At 43.6% G+C, this 27,661-nt stretch overlaps 1 protein-coding gene across 1 annotated transcript in view; it reads left to right on the top strand.

The window, feature by feature from the left end:
• The window catches only part of PSME4 (proteasome activator subunit 4), a 201,664-nt gene that overhangs the window by 116,713 nt on the left and 57,290 nt on the right, over positions 1 to 27,661 (top strand). The window contains 10 exon segments of the mRNA XM_073628566.1: positions 634 to 729; positions 1,385 to 1,440; positions 5,938 to 5,994; positions 7,096 to 7,151; positions 7,515 to 7,613; positions 8,752 to 8,814; positions 16,996 to 17,091; positions 19,491 to 19,622; positions 22,188 to 22,397; positions 26,667 to 26,803. Of these exon segments, the coding sequence (XP_073484667.1) occupies positions 634 to 729; positions 1,385 to 1,440; positions 5,938 to 5,994; positions 7,096 to 7,151; positions 7,515 to 7,613; positions 8,752 to 8,814; positions 16,996 to 17,091; positions 19,491 to 19,622; positions 22,188 to 22,397; positions 26,667 to 26,803 (1,002 nt within the window).

The raw sequence follows: 27,661 nt of genomic DNA, 5'->3' as shown, positions 1-27,661 counted from the left end.
ACAGCCTGTAAGGCCTCTTCTCATTGATCTTCTATAAAAGGACCAAGATCTCTTTCCCATTTCTCGCCTGGTGGAAAGTTTAAAGTGGAAGTCAATGCTAAAATTCAAATCCTTGCATCTATAGCCACCAACATTCTAACGCTAACCTACCTAGCGCTGTAAAGAAGAAACGAATAAACATACACTTTCTGCAGACTATCCGACCCGATCTCTTGTGGCGGAAGCTGTGCAGAGCAAACGTCCCACAACAGCTGTGAAATTAATGGGAAGTGACGTCACCCATAGACTTACTATGGGGCTTCCATTGACTGACGTGTCCTCTGCACCTGCCCACACAGCGAAGCCGTGGCTGACCGCTCAGCGTGGAATCAAAGCTTCCACCGCTGGGGATCGGGTCGGATCATCTGCAGAAAAGGTATGTATACTGATTTTTTTTTTTTCTTTACAGGGTAAGAGAGGTTAGTGTTAGAATGTTGGTTGCTATAGATGCAGGGATTTTAGTTTTAGCCTAGACTTCCACTTTAAGTACTGTGCTCCCCATTTGTTTTCTTCTAAAGTAATGCAGTTAAATCTGTAAAAAGATGTGTCCCTAACAGGACATACAGAGACTAATCTTCATCTTTGTTTTCATAGGGATGATATTCAGCAGTGTCTCACCATCGTGCAGAACTGTCTCACTGGCTCAGGGAACATCCTACCTCCTCTGCAAGGGGAGAGAGTATCTCATCTGTAAGTATTAGGATGTTTTTTCTTGTATTTTGTCTTTTTTATATTCCATTCGTTCAGTTGTTGAAACAATGTGCTCTGCATGTTGGTTAACCATTTCAGCCCCGGAAGGTTTTACCCCCTTACTGACCAGGACATTTTTTTGCAATACGCCACTGCGTCGCTTTAACTGACAATTGCGCGGTTGTGCGCCCTTATAGCCAAACTAAATTGATGTCCTTTTTTCCCCCACAAATAGAGCTTTCTTTTGGTGGTTTTTGATCACCTCTGCTGTTTTTAATTGTTGCGCTATAAACAAAAAAGTCTAACAATTTTGGGGAAAAAAACACTATTTTTTACTTTCTGCTATAAAACAAAAAAAAAAAAATGTAAAAATCTAATTTCTTCATCAATTTTAGGCCAATTTGTATTCTGCTACATGTTTTCAGTAAAAAAAATCCCAATAAGCAGATATTGATTGGTTTGCGCAAAAGTTATAGCGTCTACAAACTATGGGATAGATTTATGGACAGTTAGAATACAGATACCAGAAATAATGTAAGTGATACTAGTTACTTTTTTATTAGGATGCTGTTAAGCCTTTCATGGATTGTGATTTCATTGAATTCTTTTATGGGATATGCATGGCTAAAAGTTTTTTTGTATTTTATTTTCACAGGGTTACAAGTATGGTGTCTCTGGATGAGACAAAGCTCTTCACCGGTATAGACTATGGTGAGTACAACCTGTGATTATTACAAAGACCTAAAAATGTTGATGGCCTTCATGTATCTTAATGATTGAAAGAGAATGCATTTTGCTAGGCAATCAACTTTCCTACTGAATTTCTAACTCGCATGACTGTGAGCAGCAGGGACAGTTTTTCTTTCGGAGGCGCCATATTTTAGCCTCAGAAATGGCTTTGTAATCATATTTCTTGTTTCCATTCTTGTATAGAAAGAAAGATGAATACTCGCAGGTTCTGGTCTAGATTTCCAACACAAAAAATCAGCACCTATGTCCTTTTGGCTTATACATTCTTTCTCTTTCACATATATTTTGTTGGTTTTTCAACTGTTACAAGGAAGGTATATAGGGTACAGCACAGAAAAGAAAGCAATCGTACATAGGTGTAAAATATATTGTAGTACCTTGTGTATATTTTCTGTCTTTTTGAAGTATATGCCCCTTTAACCTCTTCCTGCCGACCCTTGCATCCCCTTTAAAAGTTCTTAACTCCTGGGTGGGCGGGAAGTATCGGCGATCATGTGACCCCTTCGATTGGCTGTCACAGTGGTCATCTGATCGGAAGCTGTTCCTGAGGGCTACCAATATTTTCCTGGGAGTGAGAGCAGATTTCGGCATCTTGGTCTTTGTGCTGGGAGTGTGCTCTCAGTGCATAAACATTGCCTGCCCAGCGATGCATATTTGTGGCGTGTGGGCGCCAAAGCCCAGCATTTTGCCACCAAACATGTGGATTACTGGGGTGTAAAGAGGTTAATGCATATGCCGGCTCTATTCTCAGGAGCATTAAAGTGCTTCTAAAGGTACAAGTTTTTTTAACCTGTCTATGCATTAAGGAAAAAATGTTGTTCATGCAGCTCCCCAGCCCCCCTAAATACTTACCTGTGCCTGATCTTGATCAGAAGATAGAGAAGGGGGCAGTGCTGAGCTACGGTCTGTGTGGAGTTACAGAGCTGGCTCAGGACTGAGGACACTCAAATGCCCCCAGAGCAAGCAGCTTGCTCTGGGGGCATTCGGCAGAGGGGAGGAGCCAGGAGTATCTGGGGGGGACCGCAGAAGAGGAGGACCGGAGCTGCCAAACAATTGCACAGAGCAGGTAAGTATAAAAATGCTTCTAGAATCACTTTAAAGCAGGTGGTCTCAAACTGGTGGCCCTCCAGCTGTTGTGAAAGTCCCATGAGGCATTGCAAGGCTGACAGTTACAAGCATGACTCCCACGGGCAGAGGCATGGTGGGACTTGTAGTTTCGAACAGCTGGCGGGCCACCAGTTTGAGGCCCCTGCAGGATAAGTTCACCTTTCATAACATGTTATGAACGGACCGGCCCCCGCACATCCCTGATCTGACAGCTAGCAGGGATCATCTCCACAGTGTCCTGTAAATAGAAAACTTCAAGGTCCGGCAGCCTTTGTTGACTTGTAGATTTCAATGAACTTCATTTTTTCTTCTTGGCAGGATGTTTGGGCACATAGATACACTGGCAGATCTGCTGATCGTTAGTGCATTACTTTACTGGCTCCAAAAAATAAATGCACATTTTTTTTTTCCCAGAAGTTTTTATTGAAAAGTATATAGAACAGAACAAAAGCACATAATGCGAAGTTGCGGATGCAGCCGCCAGGCATAGTATAAAGAAGACATAGCAAATACAATCATATGTATGCATGAAACCTTTACGTCATAACTTAATTCATTGCGTGTGTCATTAGATATTGCAGTTTTAGTGGGTGATCATGTTGATGTATTATCAGATGTCAGTCATATCTGATAGGCATAGTCTTTAAAATGATGGATCTGACGTCTTAGGGCATTTGTGAGAACTCAGTATGTATGAATGTCGTGTGAGAAATATGAGTGGGAAGGTGTGGTAGTGAGGGAGGAAAGGCCACGTATGTCCGAGAGTCTCGGGAAAGTGTGTCAGGATGATGTTGAGGTGGAGGTAGTGTATGAGGGGCTATTTCAGGTGGGGGCATGTGGGAGGAGAGGTAGTTAGGAGAAGGGGCGTCAGGAATGGGTTTCCTCAGGTGATTCTTTTCTCTACCAGTGCTTTCAGTTAACAATCAAGTGATGGAATGTTGATATTCGCCTGTCGAGGTGAAGTGTAACCAGCAAGACCATACTTTACAGAATTTAGAGGGCGTGTCGTGCGCCTGATGTATCAGTTCCTCCATTTCTGCATTTTTTTGCACTCGTTTGAACCAATCCGCTGTTGATGGTGGTTCTGAGGAGCGCCATATTGCTGGGATGCACATCTTAGCAGCACCATATGCATTGCCAAGGATCGTACATAATTTTTAGTCGATATGTTAGAGTGATGTAGCAGAAATTGTGCGAGTATTCTAAGGTGTAGGTGGTTAGTTGATTGATAAGTCGGTGGACCTCTTTCCAAAAAGGTTGTATTTTAGGGCACGCCCACCAGATGTGTAGAAGTGAGCCAATGTCAGTCCCACATCTCCAGCACAGTGGGGAGAGGGAGGGGTAGGGATGGGATGGGAGAGATAGAGAACTCCAATAGTGTAGTATGTTTATAGTTAAAATATAGTTTTATTAATAAAATAGGCTGAACTCTTACATCAATATATTAAAAAACAAGCATGAAACAAATCGTATGGTGTTTGGATGCCGTTTTCACGTCACTTCCGGTATTATTCAACCTCTGGCCACTCCATACGCGTTACGTCATCGCGTCGGCTTCATGATGTTGTCACGTGATGACGTAACGCGTAGGGAGTGGCCAGAGGTTGAATAATACCAGAAGTGACGTGAAAACGGCGTCCAAACGCCATACGATTTGTTTTATGCTTGTTTTTTAAATATACTGATGTAAGAGTCCAGCCTATTTTATTAATAAAACTATATTTTAACCATAAACATACTACACTATTGGAGTTCTCTATCTCTCCCATTCCCCCTCCCCCCCCAGGAGTACGAGACTGTATGAGGACGTGGATGCGAAGTGTCCATTCAGGTTTAACACTAAGATTCTTGTACACTACCTTATGCTGATATTTCAAGATATCAAGGTGAGGGTTCTGTGAGCTCATTTATGGGATTGTACACCTCTCGCCTTTCTGCTGTGTAGTTTATTTAAACGCATTTTGAAGAAACTTTCTTTTTTTGGACATTTATTGAAAAATGCTGGATTAAAAAACAATCACCACATTGAATCTAATGCCCTTGGATTGTTACACCAGTTCATGGATTAATCACTTTTACACTATATTATTATCCCAACCTATTGGGCACCATTTGCACACTGTTTATTTACCCTATTTACTGGGCACTTTTTGCACTTTATATATTGCTGTAGCGCGGAATCATGATTTTTGGTATTTATGAGTGGAATGTGAACACTGTTAGATTCTGCTGCAGATGGCTTTTTCACTCGAATTGATTGCACTTTATTGCACAACACGCACTTTGTTCATTTCTTAGTTTATGAGGGTTGCCCTCTTTGTATTAATTAGGGGATCATTCTGAACGCATCTTAGTAGCGCGAGGGCTTTTTTAGCTTCAAAGGGGGTAAGTTGTCTTGACCGTTCAGGGTTTGGTTTGGTTTGGTTTTATCAAAAAAAATGTCTAATTTGGATATATGTCCAAAGGGGTAAAGTGCCGGAAGTCATTTTAGCTGCTAGATCAGTGTGGGAGATAAGGTGGTCATTGGCAAAGAAGTGTTCAGCGCGGATTGATGCGTGAGGCCAAATGTCCGTTAAGAAGGAGGGAGAGGTACCTGGGGCAAAGTCCAGATTATGTCTAATTGGGGTCATTGGGCCTAGAACGGAAGAGATTTTAGATGTAGTACAAGCAATACGAAAGGAAGTCAGAGTTGGGTGAATGAGCGGGTGATTCCTACAGGTGGGAGGAATTTGGTTTGGCGCAATCAAGGGGATTTGGGAGAGCAGAATAGATGATTGAGAATGTTCTAGGTGGACCCACGCTTTGGTTTTGTGGTGTATGTTCCAGTCAATAACTCTCGTTAAATGGCAGGCTTGTTGGTATTTGCGGAGGTCTGGGAGACCAGAGCCTCCTTTGAGTTTGGGGATGGTGAGTCTGGGTTAACTTATTCTAGGGCGTAGTTTGCCCCAGATAAAGTTTGAGCAAACTCTTCTGTATGTTGTAAAGAAAGCAAGTGGGAGCTTAATTGGGACTGTCTGCAGCAGGTACAAGAGTTTGGGTAGGACGTTCATTTTAATTATGGCGGCTCTGCTGAATTCCTGTGGACCATAAATGCACATTTTTTTTTAACCTGCAAATGTGCATTTATTTATTTTTTTCCTAAAAGGTGATTTTATCCTTTGAAGATTTTACAGGTGTCATTCAGGAATTATTATGCTGAAGGCTGGTGTCACACTCCCCCTACTGGTGATTCTGTAGCAATAACTGGTGCATAGGAGAAGCGTGGCACTACTGTTTAGCATAAATTTGAGTCATAAGTCATATTGAATAGATTTCACTTGTCTAATACATGTGCTTACATTTTTATTCCAGATTATTCTAGAACAAACTACAGAGAATCCATTGCAAAAACGCTCAGGAAACTTTTGCGTAAGTCCTTTGTCTCCTTTTTTTTAATTTTTCAAATTTGCAGTTATGCGATAATGTATAAGTTATAAAACAGTGCTCGGTGCAATTAAGAAACCATGTTGTGCAATAATACTGCTAATAAATGAATGAAAACATCCTAAGTGCAAAAATGCACAAAGTCCACGTAAAATAACAAAACATGATTTTCAGTCAAAAGCATCATCTGGTCATTTATAGACAGATGGTAACTTTTTTCCACCACCCAGCAATCTCCCAACAAAAACAAACTCACCAGATTGACGTGTTCTATGTTATACATGTCTCATATCATTTTATGATAGTTTCACAGATGCTAGTGTGATAAGTTAAAAAAGTTGGGGTTTTAATCATGCATTGATGGTGTGAACTTGGGGGACTCATGCACACAAGGCATTAAAAACACGGCTCTTAGAGGTGTTTGGGTATTTTTCTACTTCTAAATGCCCCTTTATGCTATCCTAGGTGTCCTTGCACACATAGGTGTTTAGAGGCATAAAAAAAACCCATTGCTTGCGAGTTCAGGAGAGGAGCGTTTTGGCAGAAAAAAAACACTAGACGCACCTAAAGGCGTGTACATGGGCATATGTTTAGTGGGCACGTTTAGTGGTTAAGTGTTTGTTCATTCCTATGGCTAGAATAAATTAATAACCTGGCCAATAAAACGAACAAATGCCCAAGCGCTTGACACGCCTTAAAGCGGAAGTAAACCCATCAATTTCACAGTATCAAAAAAGTTACATTCCCGGCACTTGTCAGAAATGTAACTCATATTGTTTGAGTTATAACTGATCACATGTGCAGCATAATGGCAGTTGAAGATTAAACAGAGGCAAAGATGGCAGCTTCCTTGGCTAAAAATGAAATGAGGGTTTACTTCCACTTTAAAGGCATTTGCAAAATGCTAGGGCCGCCGGGGAAGGAAAAAAAATCGTCCCTTGTGCATGAGCCCTTGAAACTGTATCCATCGGATAGAATATTGGACCTTGGACTGGACTCAGCTTTATATGCTAAAACAGACCATCCATATTTTAGACATATCCAGGGAAGGAATGCAGTCATCATTTTCTTTCTTTCCATCCACAGACTTCATACTTGACAACTCAGAAGATGATATCAAGTCTTTATTTCTTATAATAAAGGTAAGTCCCTGTACAGAGTAGATGGTTGGCACACTTAGGTCATCAATAGATGGGTATGGGTTATTAAAGAGAATATTCATCTTCAAAGTGAACACCAATACCTTCCATAACAATACTTCATAATATGTAGAATTACACTGGTGTGCAAATAAGGAACATTTCCTTTTTTATTGTGGGAGATGAGAATGAAGGAAGATTAATCACAAAAATTGTATTTGTAGACTGAAACCTCTCCAGCCAGTTCCTCACTTGTCTCATAGAGAACCCAGTAATAATTGGAGATGGTTTGCTTCTACAGTTATTAAAGAAAATGCATTGTATTGCCACTATTAACCTTTGTCTGACTGGTATTGTCATCCGCAGATCATCAGCGACGTTCTACAATTCCAGGGATCCCACAAACATGAGTTTGACTCCAGATGGAAGAGTTTTACACTTGTCAAAAAGTCCATGGAAAATCGGGTGAGTTATACATATAGAAACTGTCCTTCCATTGTAACGTGTGTTTTTAATGTTTTAATAACCGATTTCTTTGTTTGGGCTCACATGAAATCTAGAAATTCAGTCAGGTTTAATCAAAAAAGAAGGTACTAATTGACTTAAGGTTTTTTTTTTTTCATACTTTCCTCATCAGAAAATTAATATGGCAAGAACATGCACCTACGTGAAAATAAAAAATGATTATTTCCCCAATGGCAGGAATGGCGCTAGGCTATCAGCGCTCGACCACTCATGGGAAGTATGAATGATGAAGTTAAAGAAATTAACACATAGAATAAACACGGCAACAATACAGACCCAAATAAGGGGGGAGGGGCTTTATGAGCGGGCAGCCCTTATAACTATGCAAAAGGAATGGACGACCTAGGGGTGATGCTGTCAAACTAGAGGTGGGACTCCATCTGTAAAATTAATGGAGGCGAAGGGAGGGAGACAGCGCGACCACTCTTGTGTAATTAGTTCCAACAAGGTTTAATTACAAAGTAGAGTTAACCACTTCCTGCCCAGCCTATAGCAAAATGATGGCCTGGCAGTGGTTCCGTTATCCTGACTGAACGTCATATGACGTCTTTCAGGATAACAGCTGGCACGTGCCCGCGGGGGCGCACGGCGATCGGTGGTGTCAGTCTGACACACCGCAACACCCATCTTAGTAAAGAGTCTCTGACGGAGGCTCTTTACCACATGATCAGCTGTGTCCAATCGCAGATGACCACGGTTTTAACAGGAAGAGCCATGTATCGGCTTTTCCTCACTCGCGTGAGGAAATGCATAAAAGTAAAAAAGCTCTTGTGTGCAGCAGCCCTGCCTAATACTTACTTGAGCACCCTCTCGATGCAGCGATGTCCACGAGAGCCTTACCTCTCCAGGGACTAGCAATCCTGATTGGCTTTTGGCAGCCAATGGCTCCCACTGCTGTCAATCACAGACAGTGAGCCAATCAGGAGACAGAAACGCTGGCGTGGGAACCGAGAAGAGGAGGATCTGGGCTGCTCTGTGCAAATCCATTACACAGAGCAGGTAAGTATAACATGTTTGTTATTTAAAAAAAAAAAAAAAAAGGCTTTTCTATCGCTTTAATGATTTATTTGACTTTCAGCTTCAAGGAAAGAAGAGGCACATTCGAGCATTGCTGATTGACAGAGTCATGTTGCAACATGAGGTATGTTTTAGTTTTATAAGTTTAGACCAATTGTGGAAAGTTTATTTTCTTTATCGTACATCACGGGACACAGAGTTAGGCTATTATTCATTACTTACTGGGTTATACGCCATTTCTAGGTGAATGAACACTGGTAGACCAAAGTCTTAGATGGGAAGTCCGCCTCTATATAACCCCTCCCATACAGGAATTACTTCAGTTTTTTTTACCAGTGTCTGCAAGGTGGATGGGTACGCTTGTTTGAGCTCTCTTGAGCTCCAGGTCTTGATTCCCAAAATGGTTCTTAAATGAAGCAAGGGATTGACTAATCAGATCCATTTGAAGAAAAACTTATATGTTTAAATATATGGTACCCGAGCCTCGGAAAGAAGATGCAAGGATCCTGCAAGGCTTTGCTTGTAACGTGACCTTTGGGCGCTGGACCCTGTGCAGTGGAATCCTGGACACCACAGAGCTAAGGCATTCCTGTAGGGTGCTGTACAGGTCCAAGGGTGTGGACCCTAAAACATGAAAAGGGTACCCAGTCCTTGAAGGTCCTCAAGTGATGGAACCAGCCGTGATAGGTAAAGATTGGGCTCTTAGTTTCTAAGGTTGCCCTGTGCCTGGACAGGTAAGTTAAACTGTCAAACTAGCAAGAGGCTGGACACCTGTGTAGCGGTGACTGCAGGGGGAGTTTGGCTAGCTGCTGGTGTTTTGGATAAGAGTACCTTCTCTTGTTGTCTTGGCTGCCGTTTCTTATGTTTAAGTCCGCACACAAGAATTTGTTATTGCGCATGATGGTATGCCAGTGCGGATGATCGTTCACCATTGCGCACGCGGGTTCGCATTTGTACTGGCAGCCATGTCGCGTGCGGCTTCGCCTCACAGAATGATGCGTGCACACAGAGCCGCACATGTGCGGTAGCACTATGGATGGTTCATGAGGATTCGCTTCATGAGCATACACAGCTGCGCACGTCCGCTGTGACCGCGCACGTGTGCAGAGCGTCCCAGCGCACAGTCATTTTATTTAAGCAGTGTGTGGTTGATATTCAGTGCTTCCAAGGGACAGCTGTGGGACACAGAGCAGGCTCTGGACCATTAACTTCAGTAGTTCATTCCTCCTTACCCGGGTCACGTGAGTCATCAGGTGTTGGTTGGCAGCTAAGGTTCTTAGCAGGATTGTTGCATAGGGGCTTGGTGAGCCCTATTAAAGGGTCTCCCTTCTGGGGTGGTTTGAATACTAAACCCAGGTACTCTTTAGTGGCTTTTTGTGGCTTGCAATGTCTTCAAAAAAGAGGAGTGGGGCTAACACTACAGGGAGAGGCACATTCATGTCGTCAATAGCTCCTGAGGAGCCTAGTCGAACCCCTAGTGTTGTATCCCCTGAGAGACCAGAGGCTTCTGGGCAATCTGTACCGCTGCGTCTGTCTGGTATTGTGCCTACTGCCAACGCTTCTGCTTCAGCCTTTATCACCAGGGATGATCTGTCCTCAGCTCTAGCTGGGTTAGAGGACAGGATTGCTGGCATGATTGCCTCCATCTAGCAGGATGGAAAGAAGCGTGACAGAACCCCCTCCCCTGATCCTCCTAACTTGGAGCAGGAATAGGTTTAAGAAGGGGAAGAGCTAACTGCTAAGGCTTCTGTGGAGGGCCAGACAGATGAGTCTGATCCAGAAGATTTCCAGTTGGTATCAGCCTCTCAGTCAGAGGCTTTTGATCCAGACTCTTATCGAGATGGTTCATTCTGCCTTTGTTACCCCCTGCAGAGGTTCCTGAGCCCCCCTGGTCCTCTTTGGGGTCCCTGAAGCCTTTTCGGGCTGCACAGGCTTTCCCCTTGCACCCACTGTTAAAGCAAGTGGCGTATGCTGATTGGGAACATCCTGACAGGATTTTCATTACTCCTAAAAGGTTTTCCCTTTTATATCCCATGGAGGATAAGTTTGTTAAGAAGTGGAGTATGCCAGCCATAGATGTGGCAGTCTCTTCCTTAAATAAGAACTTAACTTGTACGGTGGATAACGCACGGGGCTTGAAGGACCCTGCTGACAAGAAACTGGAGTCACTATTAAGGGCTTTCTTTTCTTTGGCCAGTTCAGCAATTAGAGTCTGCAAGTCCTTAGAGGATCTTGTCTGACAGGCCTAACCAGGATGATCCTGCTGAGAGCAGGACAGATATCTCTCGAACACTGTGTTTTGCTGTAGATGCCTTGAAGGATTCCATGCAGCAAGTCTCTCGCTTGGCTCTCCTGCCTGTACACATGCGCGGACTTCTGTGGCTTAAGAACTGGTCAGGCAAGCTTCCCTGTAAGAAGTTGTTGGCAGGGTTCCCCTTCTATGGGGAACGCTTGTTTGGTGGTGATTTGGACAAGTATATCCAAAATATTTCCAGACGGAAGAGCTCTCTACTTCCTGTGAAGAGAAAGACCAGGTGTCCCTTTTTAAAACCTTGAGGGAACACTTCCTCAGGTGCCTCAGCACCAAGGCAGTTCTGCCACCAACAGGGCGCTAGAGCCAGGGGCAAGCCGCAGGGCCAGAAGAAACCCTGGGTCCAAAACTCTTCTAAACCTGGCACCAAGCCCTCCTTTTAAGGGGACGCCCCCACTTCATCAAGTGGGGGGAAGGCTGCTTCACTTTGTGGACATTTGGAGTGGTCACCTCGACAGTATCCCGCAGTTAAAAGCTGGAATTGAGGGGGTTTCCTCCTCAGAGGTTACTAAGAGCCATCTTTCCTTCGGATCCTCCAAAAAGAGACTTATTATTTCAGGCACTAGATCATTTAGTGCATCAGGTAGTGATTATACAGGTTCCTGTACCCGAAAGGGGCCTGGGGTTTTATTCAAACCTGTTCAAGGTTCAAAAACCAAATGGGGACACAAGGCCCATTTTGGATCGAAGATCCCTGAACCAGTGTCTACTAATCCAGTCCTTTCGGATGGAGTCAGTCTGCTAGGTAGCAGCCTCATTCCAGATGGGAGACTTTTTTTTTTTTTTTTATAGCCTCCATCGATATCAAGGACATATTTACATGTACCTATCGTTCAACCTCATCAGAGGTTCCTGCGAATTGCAGTGGAGGAACGGCATTTCCAGTTTGTGGCTCTGCCCTTCCTGCTTGCCACAGCACCCCGGTTGTTTACAAAGGTCTTAGCACCAGTACTGGGTCTTTTAAGGGCCCAGGGAATCTTGGTGCTCGGATACTTGGACGACCTCCCGCTCAGCGATCACTCTCTGCAGGCCCTAGAACAGAGCGTAGCCTGGACAGTGCGATGTTTAGAAAACCTGGGCTGGATCATAAATACCAAAAAGTCAGCCCTGAGGCCAGCTCAGTCTCTGAAGTATTTAGGTCTGATCCTAAGTAGGGTCCGGGCAAGGGTATTTTTGCTACCCGTAAAAATCTGTGCCCTGAAGGATCAGGTGCGTTGGGTAAGAACCCCAGGCAACCCTCTATTCGGCTCTGTATGAGTCTTCTGGGAAGGATGGTGTCCTTCCTAGAGACAGTTCCCTATGTCCAATTCCATTCCTGGCTTATAGAAAAAGACATTTTGCCAGCTTGGAACAAGAGAGTGCAAGCCATGGATTACCCCATGTCCTTATCTCCCCGGGTGCACTTAAGCCTAAGCTGGTGGTTGCAGGATCAGAACCTGCGAAAGGGTAGATCCTTCCTCCCGGTGTCTTGGAGAGTACTGACCATGGACGCCTGTCTCTCTGGCTGGGGAGGGCTCACAACTCAGGGGAGATGGTCAGGGGCAGAACAGAGCTGCTTCTGGCCCTACTGTCCTGGACGGTGGAGCTTCAGGACTGCCTTTTCAGGATTTAGTCAGACAATGCCACTACAGTGGCCTATATCAGCTACCAAGGTGGTACCAGGAGTCGTTCAGCTCAGGAGGTGGTGAACCACATAGTAGTCTGGGCAGAGGGACATGTGCAGGTTCTATTGGCAGTCCATATCCCGGGGGTAGAGAACTGGAAGGCAGATTATCTCAGCCGCCAGCAGATGTGCCGGGGGAATGGTCCCCACACCCGAACGTGTTTTGGGAAATTTGCCAGCAATGGGGATGGCCAAATGTTGATTTATTGGCATCCAGGTTCAACAGCAAGCTACATCAGCTTGTGTCTCGAACAAGGGATCCCCTGGCGATCGGAGCAGATGCTCTGGCAATTCCATGGAGCCAGTTCTCTCTGGTTTCTGTTTTCCCCCTGATCCCTCTCCTTCCATGTTTGTTGTGCAGGATTCAGGAAGAGGGGGTTCCAGTCATCCTGGTGGCACTGACCTGGCCCAGAAGGTCCTGGTTCCCAGAGATCGTGAGATTGGCAATAGACAGGCCATGGGCGCTTCTGCGCTGCCCCGATCTATTGTCTCCAAGGTCCTATATTCCACCCCAATTTAGTCTCTAAATTTGACGATATGGCTATTGAAGCCAGGGTGTTAAAGGATTGTGGCGTCTCGGGACCGGTGATGTCTACCCTAGTGAATGCCAGGAAAGCGGTCACTAGGAAGATCTGTTATAAGGTCTGGAAGACTTATATTGCTTGGTGTGAAGCCAGAAGGTAGCATCCTTGGAAATACGTGATTGGGAAAATTCCCTCTTTTCTACAGTCGGCTGTGGAAATCAGATTGGCTTTGAGTACAATCAGGGGTCAGATTTCGGCCTTGTCAGTTTTCTTCCAAAGGCCTTTAGCCTCCCATTCGCTGGTCCGAACCTTTATGCAGGGGCAACTCCCCATTAGGTCACCTATGTGTCCTTGGGACTTAAATATGGTGCTGTCTGTGTTACGGAAACAACCATTTGAGCCTATCAAGGAAATTTCATTAGTCTTATGCGGAAAATGTTCGATGGGAGCTTGTTGTCGGAATTTCCGACTGTGTGTAGGCTCCATCAGGCGTTTTCCATCCGAATTTCCGTCACACAAAAATTGAGATCTGGATCTCAAATTTTCCGACAACAAAATCCGTTGTCGTAAATTCTGATCGTGTGTACACAATTCCGACGCACAAAGTTCCACGCATGCTCGGAATCAAGGAGAAGAGCCTCACTGGCTATTGAACTTCCTTTTTCTCGGATCGTTGTACATCACCGCGTTCTTGACATTCAGAATTTCCGACAAGATTTATGTGACCGTGTGTATGCAAGACAAGTTTGAGCCAACATCCGTCGGAAAAAATCCATGGATTTTGTTGTCAGAATGTCCGATCGTGTGCACGGGGCATTATTGTCACACAAACTAGCTTTCCTGATGGACATCACCTCGGTTAGAAGGGTGTCGGAATTGGCTGCCCCTTCATGTAGGGAACCATACCTAATTCTTCACCACGACAAGGTGGTGTTGCGTCCTATTCCATCCTTGGCAAAGGTGGTATTGGCCTTACATTTGAGGACATTTCGCCTTCCTTTTTCTCTCAGCCTCGTTCAGCGGAAGAGACTGCATTTCTTGGACGTAGTCCGGACAGTCAGAGTTTATTTGTCTGCTTTAGGGCACAGTCCCAATAAATCTGTCAGAAAAATATAATTTTTTTTTTTTTAAGTATTACAGGTATATGTGTGTGTATGTATATGTGTGTGTGTGTGTGTGTATGTATATATATATATATAATATATATAATATACACACATGATAGGGACCAAGTAAACTACCAGCATGTCTTTGGAGGGTGGGAAGAAACCTATCAATCCACAGGGAGATCATGCAAACTCCATGCAGTGTCGTCGTTGGGATTCGAACCCAACAACCCATGTGCTGCCCGACAGATATGCCATCCATTATGTCACTGTGCTGCCCTGGGAACACGCTGTGCACATTTCACCCAGGGGAGGGCAGAATACACATTTCAAAACAGGACTTTTGGTGTTCCAGAGTTGCAGTAATTAGCAATCGGAATTCATCATTATTTTGCCTGAATGCTTCATCAGTTGACCTCAATATTCCATAAGTGATCTGGGGGTCATAACTGATTGTGTTGTATTGAACAGTAACAATCATAAGTGCATCTAAAAGCATCTGTGAGCTTTTGATTGCCGTCATGGATCCCGTCATCCTGAAAATCGATGAGGCCATTCTGCTGATTGCTTTACCGAGGCTGCGGAGACAGCTGGAGGGGGGGGGAGAAGCAGCCTTCGTCGTCATTTCTGGACGCACCATATTATGTCCCAGCGTCACCCTTTGGCGTACTTTTTAAATTTGTATACCCAACTACGCATGCATCTGGAAAAATTTCTAAACTTTACGTGGGTGTCAATTCCTGCGTTTGAAGACCCACTATGCATCGCCTTCTCCTCCTCTGTTAAATCCCTCTGCACACGGTCATGTAAACATTTCCACCTTCTCTGCAATATTTGGTCTAAAAAAGAAAAATGGAAAAGGTTTGATATGCAATTTTAACCCCTTCACGCCGACCGTATGCAAATATGTGTCCCCACTGGACTGGGCTTTTTTCCGTGGGGTCGTATATTTGCATATCTCCCAGCACAGAGACCAGGGTCCTACGGAGAGCCCCAGGGCCCGTACTAACAAACGGGACCTGAAATTCTCGATTCCAGGTCACGTGATCACTGTGATAACTATGATAGCCAATCAGAGGCTATCAGTCACTATGAAGCCCACCCCTGTATCTTTTTTCTCTGTGAATGGAGGAGAGAGATACATAGAATCTCTTGTTATTCCTGAATGAATGAGTGACTTGTATAGCGCTACCTATGTGAACTGAATCGCCTCAGGGCGCTTTTTGATGCCGGTGTCCATCTGCAGTATAGCGTGGTCCTTGCCCCATGGGGTCCCGACACGCTTACAAACACATACACATACAACATACACATATTTGGCCAATTTTTCAACAGGATCTAATTAACCTACCAGCATGTCTTTGGAGTGTGGGAGGAAACCGGAGTACCCGGAGGAAACCCACACAGGCACAGGGAGAACATGCAAATTCCAGGCAGATGGTGTCGTGATCGGGATTTGAACCAGCGACCCTATTGCTGCTAAGTGAATGTGCTAACCACTACACCACTGTGCTGCCCTCCTTCCTCCTTGCAGAGAAAGAAAAAAAATTTGTGTATAAAATAAATAATAAAAATAAATAAATAATAAAATACCTAGATCAAGGTTTCATGTAGGTCAGTGCCAGGGTTAGTGTTTTGGGTCAGGGTCAGTATTTAGTATCTGTCAGTTAGTGGCCGTGTGTTTTAAGCGGTCAGCCTCTTGATCGTTCTTAAAGGCGGTGGGAAGGGACGTTGTCCCTCCCGCTGCCCTCCATTGCTTCTTCTGGCTCGCAACTGCCATCAACGAACTGGAAAAGGAACGACCGCTGGCGGATGTTGACCATAGAGATTTCCGCGGGCCAGATGGTCCCTGGAGTCTCTGATTGTTCAGATGATGTTATGATGTCACGCCCGGCCTCTGCATTTGAAAAAATGCCGCCGCCTCGGCTGGGAAACCAGGATCTTTTTTGATTTCAGGCTTCCCAGTCGAGAAGTGAGATCTGGGGACTTATTGACCCCAGATCTCACTGTAAAGGGGACCTGTCATGCACTATTCCTATTACAAGGAATGTTTACATTCCTTGTAATGGGAATAAAAATGAGCAAAAAAAAAATGTAACAAGAAAGCATCAAACTAGAAAATTAAAAGTAAAATTAACAATAATGTATTTATTCTTTTAAAAGCACCCCTGTCCTCGTGTGCTCGCCCGAAGTGAACGCATACGCAAGTAGCGGCCACATATGTAAACCACTTTCAAACCACACATGTGAGGTATCGCCACGAACATTAGAACATTAGCCCAGGACCTCCTCTGTAACTCAAAACCATACAACCTGTAAAAAAATTTAAAGCGTTGCCTATGGGGATTTTTAAGTACCGAAGTTTGGCGCCATTCCACAAGCGTGAGCAATTTTGACTTGGCGTAAGATCATCTTTCACATTATGCAAAAAAATTTGGCTAACGTTACCGTTTTTTTTTTTTTTTTTTTTTTGTAAATGCATGAAAATGTTTGAAAAATTGCTGCGCACATACCATGCGAGATAAAAAGTTGCAACGACCGCCATTTTATTCTCTATGGTCTGTGCTAAAAAAAACATATCTAATGTTTGGGAGTTCTGTGTAATTTTCTAGGAAAAAAATATGATTTTTACATGTAGGAGAGAAATGTCAGAATTGGCCTGGTAGGCAATTGGTTAAACCTGTAATTCATGATTTTGCAGTTGAGAATGTTGACCGTTGAAGGCTGTGAATACAAAAAAGTCCACCAAGACCTGGTGCGGGATCTTCTGCGTCTGTCCACCAGCTCTTACGGGCAAGTAAGTATGAAGATTTAAGATATTGCCTTTATACACACATCAGAGATTTAGCATTACAGCAAGCTTGTGTTTTAGATATTTAAGAGGAATTAAACCCATCGTTATTTTATAAACTTACAGCAGGCTGTGGCCATCTTAAGTGTGGGCATCTGAAGCCAAACTGTATTTCTTCCTGGATCTCATCCTTGCAGATCTGGCACTTGCTCAGTGCAGCACAAGCAGTGTAATAGGTTTCAGGTCAGGTTTCCATAGCAACGGCAGTGTCAGAGGAAGTTGCCGCCCCTTCCCAGAAGGCATTGCAAACAGGAAATGATGCAATCGGCCACAGCATGGGAGGAGGAAGTGAAAAATGAATACAGCAGATATACAGTAGGTGCTGAGAAAAAAAATTTAAATATCCAATTCGTTTACAGTGCACAGTTTAGTGAGGGATGCTGAAGAGTTGTAAAAATGGGTGGAACTCCACTTTAAGGTAATAAAACCTTCTGCAAGCACCTCCATCCCAGCCCCCTAAATATTTACCTGAGCCCGATCTCCGATGCGTGAGAGCAAAGCCAATTGCAGCCATTGAGGGAGCAGGGGTTGGGGCTAAGCCATGCTCTGTTTGTCTTATTGATGCACAGAGCCAGCTCTGGAGCAAGGGGGGGATCCGGGCTGCTCTGTGCAAAACCATTGGACAGATCAGATAAGTGTGACATGTTATTTTAATCAAAAAACAAAAGCAAAAACGAGCTTTTAGAATCACTTTATTATTCTTTATTATTCTGCCTTTCTTTTATATATATGTATAAATATTGATATCCTGGTGAGCCTGCCTGTCTCCTTTATGGTGCAGGGCTTCCTAGTCAGATCTGACCCCTGTGTGTGTGTAGATGGAGAAGTGCCATCTAGTGGGCAGTTTATCAAAAATGTTTTAGCCCACATTAAAGTGGAGTTCCGCCTGCAAAAAAAATTAAAAGTCAGCAGCTACAAATACTGCAGCTACTGACCTTTAAAATAAGGACAGTTACCTGTCCAGGGCACCCGCGATGTCCTCACCTGAAGCCAACCCATCCCTCGGCTTCGCGTGGAGCCGCCGGCATCTTAATTAAGGGAATCAGGAAGTGAAGCTTTGCGGCTTCACAGCCTGTTTCCCTAGTGCACATGCTGCACGTTCTGACTGATCCCTGCTGTCTTCTGGGACCTGTGTGTGTCTCCCAGAAAACAGCAGGAGGCGCCGGACAAGGCATAGATAGCCGCAGATTCTGCGGCGATCTTTTGCCGGAAGTGGGAGCAAATACCTGAATTAGACAGGTATCTGCTTCCCCTCTGAAAGGTGCCAAATGTAACGCTGGAGGGGGGGAGGAACTGGATAATCGGAATTTCCATTTTTGGATGTAACGCCGCTTTAAGTACGTATCTGGTCAAAGATTTTGCATTTGACCAGATATGTACTTAATGTGAGTTATAACATTTGTAATAAACTGTCCACTAGATGGCGCTTCCCTTTCTACACACAAATACAGGAGTCAGATCTCACTAGGAAGCCCTGCAGCAAAAGGAGACAGGCAGGCTTACCAGGTGTTGCAGTAATATTTATACATTCCCTCTTTCCCTATAAGCTTCCCTTTTTTATACGCGCACGCACACACAGGAGTGGTGGGGGAAATCTCAAGCGATTCGGCCAGGAATTGTACCGCAATTATGTTCAAATCGCATGCGATTCTTTGCAGTGTGATTTGCACCCATTTATTTTGTATTGATGCAAATCTCACCGCAATATATCTCGCTGGTACTCGGTATCAGCATAAGTGTGAACCCAGCCTTAAAGTGTACAATGATGTTTTAGATCAGGGATATGCAATTAGTGGACCTCCAGCTGTTGCTACAAGTCCCATTATGCCTCTGCCTCTGGGTGTCATGCATATGGCTGTCAGATTCTTGCTATACCTCATGGGACTGTTCTGCAACAGCTGGAGGGCTACTAATTGCATATCCCTGCTTTAGATATTACAGAGAATATATGCTGTGATAGCCTTCTTGTAACTTAAATATTTTATAAATATTTATTGTCAGTAACCATAAAAATAGGTGGTCCATCTTATGTGCAAAGATGATCCAAGCCCTCTTGGGAGCCTGTGGTAGTTGGAATACATATGAACGCTTGGCTTTGTATTTGTGCCGTGCATGTGTATGACACGTGAGCTCGTCTCGAGTGAAACTATCAAACAAGTCAGCTAGTGATTTTTGCAGCTACTTGTAGACATGAGGATGTCACCTGACCCAGCCAAAAATGGCAGATTGGGTAACCATGATCTATGTCTAGATGACAGCTGAAGAAAATGAACTAGCTTAGATATTAGTAGGTGTATATCCGCCATCGTTCTATGGTTTATTCATGTCATCTTTGTGTTGTACAGGTCAGAAATAAAGCTCAGCAGGCTTTTTTCTCTGCTCTGGGAACATACAATTTCTGCTGCCGGGACATCATTCCTCTAGTGCTTGAATATCTGCGGCCAGAAAGACATGATGTCACTCAACAGCAGTTCAAAGTAAGTGTTTTGTTTCTCATTGTGCAAGTACAGGTCACTTAAAAAAAAAAAATATGATTTAAAAGATGTAGCTCTTTGTATTTGGACATTTTGTTTAAGGTTGAGTCTATTGAAATATTCTTTGTTTTTGGGCTGATGTTAGTGAGCATTTGAGATTTTGGCAGCAAGATATTTGCACCCGAGTTCTCAGCTCCACCTACTTGCTGCAGGCCATTAAAACGGCCTGGTGACTATCGTTTTAGAAAACATACAGATGTTTTACTTGAAAGCACATAATGTTTTTAGACTTTGAAAGGCTGCTGAAGGCAGTCTCCCAGGTGCCTGAAAGCTCCAGGATTTGATGCTGGTGGGCCAAACTGCCCATGTGCATTTGGCCTTAAAGCGGTGTTCCGCCCCAAAAGCTGCTGGCTTTTAACAAAAGGCCACTTACCTGTCCTGGAGTACTGCGATGTCAGCACTGCAGCTGATGTTTCCATCAGCTGTCGGGTGCTGCCGCCGCCATTGCGGGTAAGGGTACCCAGCGGTCTCCTACTGGCCCGGCGACAGAGAGAGGAGGGAGCACCACGGTAATGTCACGGGCCGCGGCCCAGACTCCCAAAAGTGGGAACAGGATATCTGTCAGTAGGCCACACCCCTACGCATTTCGGCATAAATCGACGTCCTCAGGGGATGGCGTTCCTTCAGAGCACATGCGTCATTTGACATCACCATCTGAAGAAAGAGAGAATATCTCCTAAACGGTGCATGTTTAGGAGATATTCCTTTTACCTACAGGTAAGCTTTATTATAAGTTTGCCTGTAGTGACAAGTGTCCCATTGGTGTTTGCTACCTCTTTATGGTGGGCAGTATTCAATCAGAGATTACACAAATCAATTAAAAGCCATTCAAATTTTGCTTTAGAACAGGAAAAGTAAGGAGTACATTCAACTTGTGCAAGTTTCAACTCAACACTCAGGGCTTTTGTTCCCCTGCCTCACCCAAGTGATATCACTTGGACCTATTCAGGCAGGCACCAAGTGCTGCTTTGCTGGTAGGCTCTACACCCAAAGAAGTGTGTTTCTCCAGCAAGGAAACATATTGGCAAGTAAGTAAAAGAAAAGTTACTAGGTATGTTTAGCTTACCTGCTTTTAAAGTGCATCTGTTATATTTGCTCTTATTGTATTTCTATAAACTATTACACTATCCATTAGCCAGTACCCAATGGTACATCTGTCAGTCCTCAGGAACACTCATCATTCATCAATTTTCTTTAAAAAAAAATGTATTTGTGTCTTTTAGTTCCTCAATGAGGTTGAGGTAATCTCCATATGCCCAAACTGGGTCTTTAATAAGTGCCATTGATCCATAACTAAGAAAAAAATTAATTCTTCAATTCTGAGCAGAAATAATTCCAGTAATAGTTAATAATCCAATTTACAAAATAAATCGGAATTCATAAAGCTTGATAACAAATATTTTTTGGATCTAAGATGAATAGTGCTAAGAAGTGCTGGAAGTTTGTAATTTCGGTCTTCCAGCACTAGGTTCAGTACACTGGGGAAACAAATATTCCCTTTTTCTGATACTTCTTAGGCCTCGTTCACATGAGGTGTACTGTAGAATATGCCTATGCAAGGGCCTTTTTTACCTTAACGGCATGCACATGTTTTTTGTGCAACACTGTGCAGGCAGTTCCATTGCACCCCATGCAGACTCTTGGCCTGGGACTCAGGAAACCAAACCTGAGAGAGCTACTGATGTATAGTTTGCTTTGTGAGAGAAAGAAAAAGGAACGTTACATCTATTGAGGGCTATGTGAAGTGGAATCTGTTTCAGGGTGGAAGAGTGCTGCTGCTCAGTTGGATTCTGTAACCAGCGCATTCGACCATGGTATGTAGTGGTCCACTCCAGATGGTAACAGTCAGTGTCTGTACATCTGTCGTTGGAGGATCTCTCACAAGATTTTCTATTTTGGACCCCATACCTATTAGACTCATTCTGTTAGTTTTTAGCGCTGCACCTTTGAATGTTTGAGTCCCATTGATGTCAGACACAGCTGCTGCTTCCAGTTTAACATCAATGTGGGTGCACGGCTCCAAACTGAGAGAATTAGTCTTTAAAGGGCCACATAATGTTTACTGGGGGCCACATCTACTTAATTTCAGAAATCAGATTATAGCACCTCAATATTTAATATTCTAGAAACAATGGCGACCGGTAACTTTCTATCCGATATAAAAAGGAGCACGTACCCCCACAGATGTCAAATTTGGGAGCAGCGGCTTTGTCTGTGCGGCTGCTGCGTCCCAATTGACCTCAATGGGACTGCCTGCATAGGAATGCACGGAACACCTGTGCGTCCCTGCAAGGGTAAACGCAGGCCTCGCATGGGTGTATGCTTTAGTACATATGAACAAGGCCTTGGTGTAAGTATCTAATACTGTTGTTCAATCATCAAAATCATGTCCATAGCAACCCGTTTGATGCTATTTCTCTGTTTATAAATTAGATATCTGCTATCTGTGGGGCAATCCAGACTCATCTAGCTAATGAGGTCTAACATGAGAACATTTTGTGTTTGCAGGGTGCCTTGTATTGTCTGCTTGGGAACCACGGTGCAGTGTGCCTAGCAAACCTTCACGACTGGGAATGCATTGTACAGACGTGGCCAGCAATAGTCTCTTCAGGTCTCAGTAAAGCAATGTCTCTAGAAAAACCATCCATTGTACGCCTTTTTGATGATCTGGCTGAGAAGATCCATCGGCAATACGAAACAATTGGGTTGGACTTTTCGGTAAGTTTCCCCCCCCCTCTTTTAAATTAGCCTCACTGTGACACTTGCAAGAGTTTTCCCTACCTTTTGAATAGGAATTTCATGATTTCATGACCAGTAGCACATGCTGGTATTACTTGGTATCAGATTTCCAGTTACACTTGATGGAAAAGGGAACGAGTGTTCTTTGCAGTGCTGACAAGCTTTAGTCATTCAAGTGAGTGATAACATGCTACACTTTCTGGAGCTGTATTCGGAAAATAAGAAGGAAAAGAGTCAGAGGCAAAAATAGGCCAACATCCCAACAGTAGAAAGAGCAAAAAAAACACTAAAGGGACTTTACGGGCCTAATAGATGAGTTAAACGATAAATGAAAATATAGACGTATTGCTGACAAAACATTATCGTAAAAGATCAAATTGCGGCTGGTGTGTTATTATTGAATTTACAACAAAACAGAACAAAGTACATGTGACCTATGCTCTACATTTCCTGTCGTAGTCACGGGGGGTGTATACAGGGGTGTATAGTGGTAGAACAGAGTCACTTCTACAAACAAAGGTGTAAACACACTATTGTCATATAAATCTCACATTTTAGGTAATTTATCGATAATTATTGCACTCACATGTTCTATAAAATGCACTATTTTTACTGCAGCCGACAAAGTTAAAATCAAGCAGTGGTGTCCATCCTAATGCCAGGGAGAGATGACATGTCTGTGGATCCGCTTTCAGGAGGTCAAACAAGGACCACGATGTTGTAAATGCAATAATACCAGTGGCGGCTGGTGCTCCATTTGTGGGGGGGTGGCAGCAGCAAACAAACCCAATGTTTTCAGTAGTTCCTTCTGCCAACATTCACTTTGTCACAGGGCACAGTCGTGATGAGCGGGTCCACAGGACTGACATAGGACATTTGTTTGGCAGTGCAGAAGAGTTAAAGCGCAACTAAACCCATCGCTTTTATATTCTAGAAACAATGGCAACTGATAACTTTCTATCCTATATAAAAAGGAGCACGCACCCACACAGATGTCAAATTGGGAGCGACGGCTGTGTCGGTGCGGCTGCCGCGTCCCAATTGACATCAATGGGACTGCCTGCACAGGAATGCACAGAACACCTGTGCATCCCTGCGAGGGTAAATGCAGGCCTTGCACGGGGCTATAATATATAATTATAATAAGGCTTACCTGTAGGTGCTGGAAATATCTCCTAAACCTGCACGGACCTCTGGGACATCGCAGGCTTCGTTTGCGAGTAAGTGCAACATAATGGGCTAGTATGCAATGCCCATTATGCTTTTACTTTGCAGAGGGAAAAAAGAGGAAGTAAAACCCGTAAAGAAGTTGTGTGCAAGTCATGCCGAAATCGCGCTGGGATGTCGTCGCCAGGCCTTAAAGCGAAGTTCCACCAATTTTAAAAGTCAGCAGCTACAAAAACTTTTAATAATCAGACACTCACCTGTCCCACAGACCAGCGATGCGGGCGCACAAAGCCCTGCTCCTCTCCCTCTCCTCTCTGTGGCGCTGGCATTCTAACTGGGTGGCCAGCTGTGGCCGGGTGCGCACCGCACATGCGCGAGCCACGCTACGCTCTGTGAATGGCCATGCAATCTTCTGGGACTTGTGATGTGTCCCAGAAGATGGGAGGGGGGGAGGGGATCTTCATTCCGGCGCTGCTGCGCCAGGGGAGGAAGTGGGAGCTGGGTGCCTGTAAAAACAGGGTACCCCCCCCCCCCCCCCCCCCAAAAAAAAATCGAAATGCCAAATGTGGCATGTCAGGGGTCACCAGCACTTAAAGCGGAAGTTCCATTATTGGGTGGAACTCCGCTTCAAGGATAAGAGTGTTTAGTTCCGCTTTATTGTCTTCTTTTGCCGTAAAAGCATTGTGGCCAGTTTTTTTTAACCTTGGACAAGCACAAGAATTGCGCTGGGGACTTAAATTTGTCCGTTTGTCTATTAAAGTTGTAATATTTGGACTAGGATTTCGGGCTGCCAGCTTCCCCAAGCCAAAGAATATCCACTGTCTCTTTTGTAACAGAGAACATCTAAGATTGAAGAGTTAACAGTGCAGACAAAAACTATATTCCATACTAGAGAAAGGGTTTTATTCCAGAGCCATTAAGATTCAGGGGTCTAGAAACCCCCCACCTTCATCAGAAGACAAGGGGGAGAAAAGTGAAGGGGATATCCATGAGAACAGCTGAGACTCTGAGGACAGACGCTGGACCAATCAAATGCTTTGAATCTTTCTAAGAGCAATCTTTCAGCTGATGAGATGTCTTTATAATTAGGTGAAATACTGAATAATGGCTGGTTTAGGAGCACAGTATCTTTCAGCAGATATACTACTAAACCACCCAGGACCAATGACTGTATAGACCTCACTCAGTCAGTCCACTTTACACCATTCTGTTTGGTGGTTTCTGGCCACCAAAACGCGATGGCTCTGGAATAAATCGTTTTTTCTCTTCGACCCCTTTAACACTGAGCCACCCCGGGCGTCAGCGGTAGTCTGGCGCTATTTTTACCGTTGTTTTAGCGGCGCTATTCAGCCGATAGCGGGGTGGTTTTAACGCCCCGCTAGCGGCCGAAAAGGGGTTAAAGCGGTTGTATACCCGCAAAAAAAATTTTTTTTTTCTACCCCTGTAAAGCATAAGGCATAATGAGCTAGTATATTATATTATATGCTTACCTGTAGGTAAACGTAAAAAAATGACTGTACAACCACTTTAAATCCGCCCGCGAAATGCCGCTGCAGCTGCACTTTGCCTACGATGTAGCAGCGCTGCCCCTTTGTTTTCAATGGGGAGGAGCGGTGTATTCACCGCTCCTCCACCGCTGCAAAGAAGCTGCTGGCAGGACTTTTTGTGACGCCCCACCAGCGCAGTTCCCCAGTGTAAAAGCACTCGGGCTTTCACACTGGGATTGCAGCTGAGGATTTTTTCAGGCGCTATTTTTAGCGCTGTAGCGCCTGAAAAACTCCTCAGTGTGAAAGGGGTCTTATGTTCATTGACAGACACAGCTTTCTTCTATTCTTGACTAGACATGTGCACTGACAAAAAATTTGTTCGTTTTCGTTTCATTCGGTTTTTTTTGCTTTTTTCAGAAAACTGAAAATTCGTATTTTCAGATTTCCAAATTTAGAATTTTCAGATTTCCAAAAATTTGAAATTCGGAAATCCAAAAATTCGAAATTGCAAATTTGAAAATTCCGAAATTTGAAAATCCAAATTTTCTGTTTTCCGAATTTTCAGATTTCCGAATTTAGAATTTTCAGATTTCCGAATTTTGAATTTTCACATTTCCGAATTCCGGAAATTTGGAAATGTGAAAATCTGAAAAGAAGAAAGAAAATCAGTAAAATTTGAAATAATAAATAACTAATTAAATTATAGGTATTGGAATTTCCTTTGAAATTTGGCTGTTTGTGAACGTAACGAATACAAATTTATCTGAAGTTACGAATTACCCGAAATAACAAATGTTGCATCTTAACAAATGAAATGGAACAAATTAATAATAATAATAATAATAATAAAAAAAATGTTTTTTTATTTATTATTATTATTATTATTATTATTATTAGATTGTTACGTTGTTACGATTTGCAAAACCATGGGATAAAGGAATATTCCTGAACTTTAATCTGATGGTTATGTCAGCTTGCAGAGCTTGGATTCATTGAATGAGTTTACCAAAAATGTAAATATTGCAGAATATACAGCCTCGTGCTACATAACTAAGCTCCATTTAATGCTGAATAAACTAAATTATTAATGTATCATAAGTAGAAAACTATCTTTAGATAGATAGATTTTTACTCCAAAAGCATTTTATTAAAATAAATATGATAAAAATAAAAAAAATCTATTTAAAAAAATCAGATTTTTTTTTTTTTAATCATTGATTTATATCCACCCTGATACCAGCTAGAACTGCCCGTAGGTGGTGCCAAGTTTTTTCTCTGCCTAGTGTCCTACTCCTGTAGGTGGTGCTATAAACCCCTATGGTCAAGAATTGAAGAGATTGATGTCTGTCAATGAACTCCGAGAAAGGGATTTTATAGTTAGTAACAAAAAATCCTGTTTTCCCATTTTGGAATAATTTATGTCAAAACAATAAAGATTTTTTTTAAACCTGACAGTGTCACTGTTGAGGATAATGCAACTGGTTCACCTAAAATTTGCTTTTTCTTGCTGCTTCTGCAAAGCCTGGGCTTACTTTTAGGTTTAGTTGTTAAGGTAAAATTGGGATGCCATTGATGTCTGTGTGATTTATTACAGGTTCCAGAAAGTTGTATCCAGATTGCTGTACTGCTGCAGAAGTCACCCACCCCCTCTCTTGGTGTGGAGTTGCTTCATCCAGATCAGCTGAGTCTGGCAGTGAAAAGACAAGAAGAGAAGAATGCAGAGTCTTTACGGTATGGGGGGGGGGGGGGGGGGGGGTGTTTATTTGTTTTAAAGGCAGCAGCTTTCCTGTTTGGGATATACTTGATTTCATTGTGTGAAGATTGTATAGTATAGTATGGTGGATGTCCTCCTAACCAGTTGCGGACTGCCGTGCATATACAGCGCCAGGACAGCCACTCTGCGCCAGATCACTTACCTAATACGTCATTTGACACTTCCGGGTTTGGGGTGCGCGCCGCCAGCGACCCGCTCCCGCTGTGATCATACACCGCGGGAGCCCAGTAGCGGGTACCACGGACTTGATGTCCCCCGGCATCCACCGATTATACTGGACACAGAACGGTGGTCTGCCTATGTAAACAAGACAGATTGTCGTTCTGTCAGAAGGGAAGGCACTAATCCTGTGTTTCTGCTGAGTAGGAACATGGATCTTTGCCTTCCACTAGTCAAAGCTCCTCCCCCACAGTGAGTAAGCACAACGTAGGCACACATTTAACCCTTTGATCGCCTCTGATGTTAATCCCTTCCTAGTCAGTGTCATTTATACAGTGACTGTGCATATTTTTAGCATTGAGCACTGTATTAGTGTCACTGGTCCCCAAAATGTCAAAAGTGTTAGACCTCTTTCACACTGAGGTGGTTTTCAGGCATTTTAGCGCTAGAAATAGCCTCTAAATCAGCTATTCTCAACTAGGGTTCCTCAACAGGTTGCTAGGGGTTCCTTGAGATGTTGATAATTGACCTCCTGTGTGAAGGTGCCTTCATAGATCCAGGTCCATCACTACTTGGCGGAGCCAGTAGCATGACGCCACTGATCTTTAAAGCGGTCTGTAAGTGTGCTTTCTTCCCACTGGCCAACAATGTAAGGG

The sequence above is a fragment of the Aquarana catesbeiana genome, linkage group LG04 (genome assembly GCF_042186555.1).
Source record: "Aquarana catesbeiana isolate 2022-GZ linkage group LG04, ASM4218655v1, whole genome shotgun sequence".
NCBI classification, from domain to species: Eukaryota; Metazoa; Chordata; class Amphibia; order Anura; family Ranidae; genus Aquarana; species Aquarana catesbeiana.
This window is presented reverse-complemented; position numbering and strand designations above follow the sequence as displayed.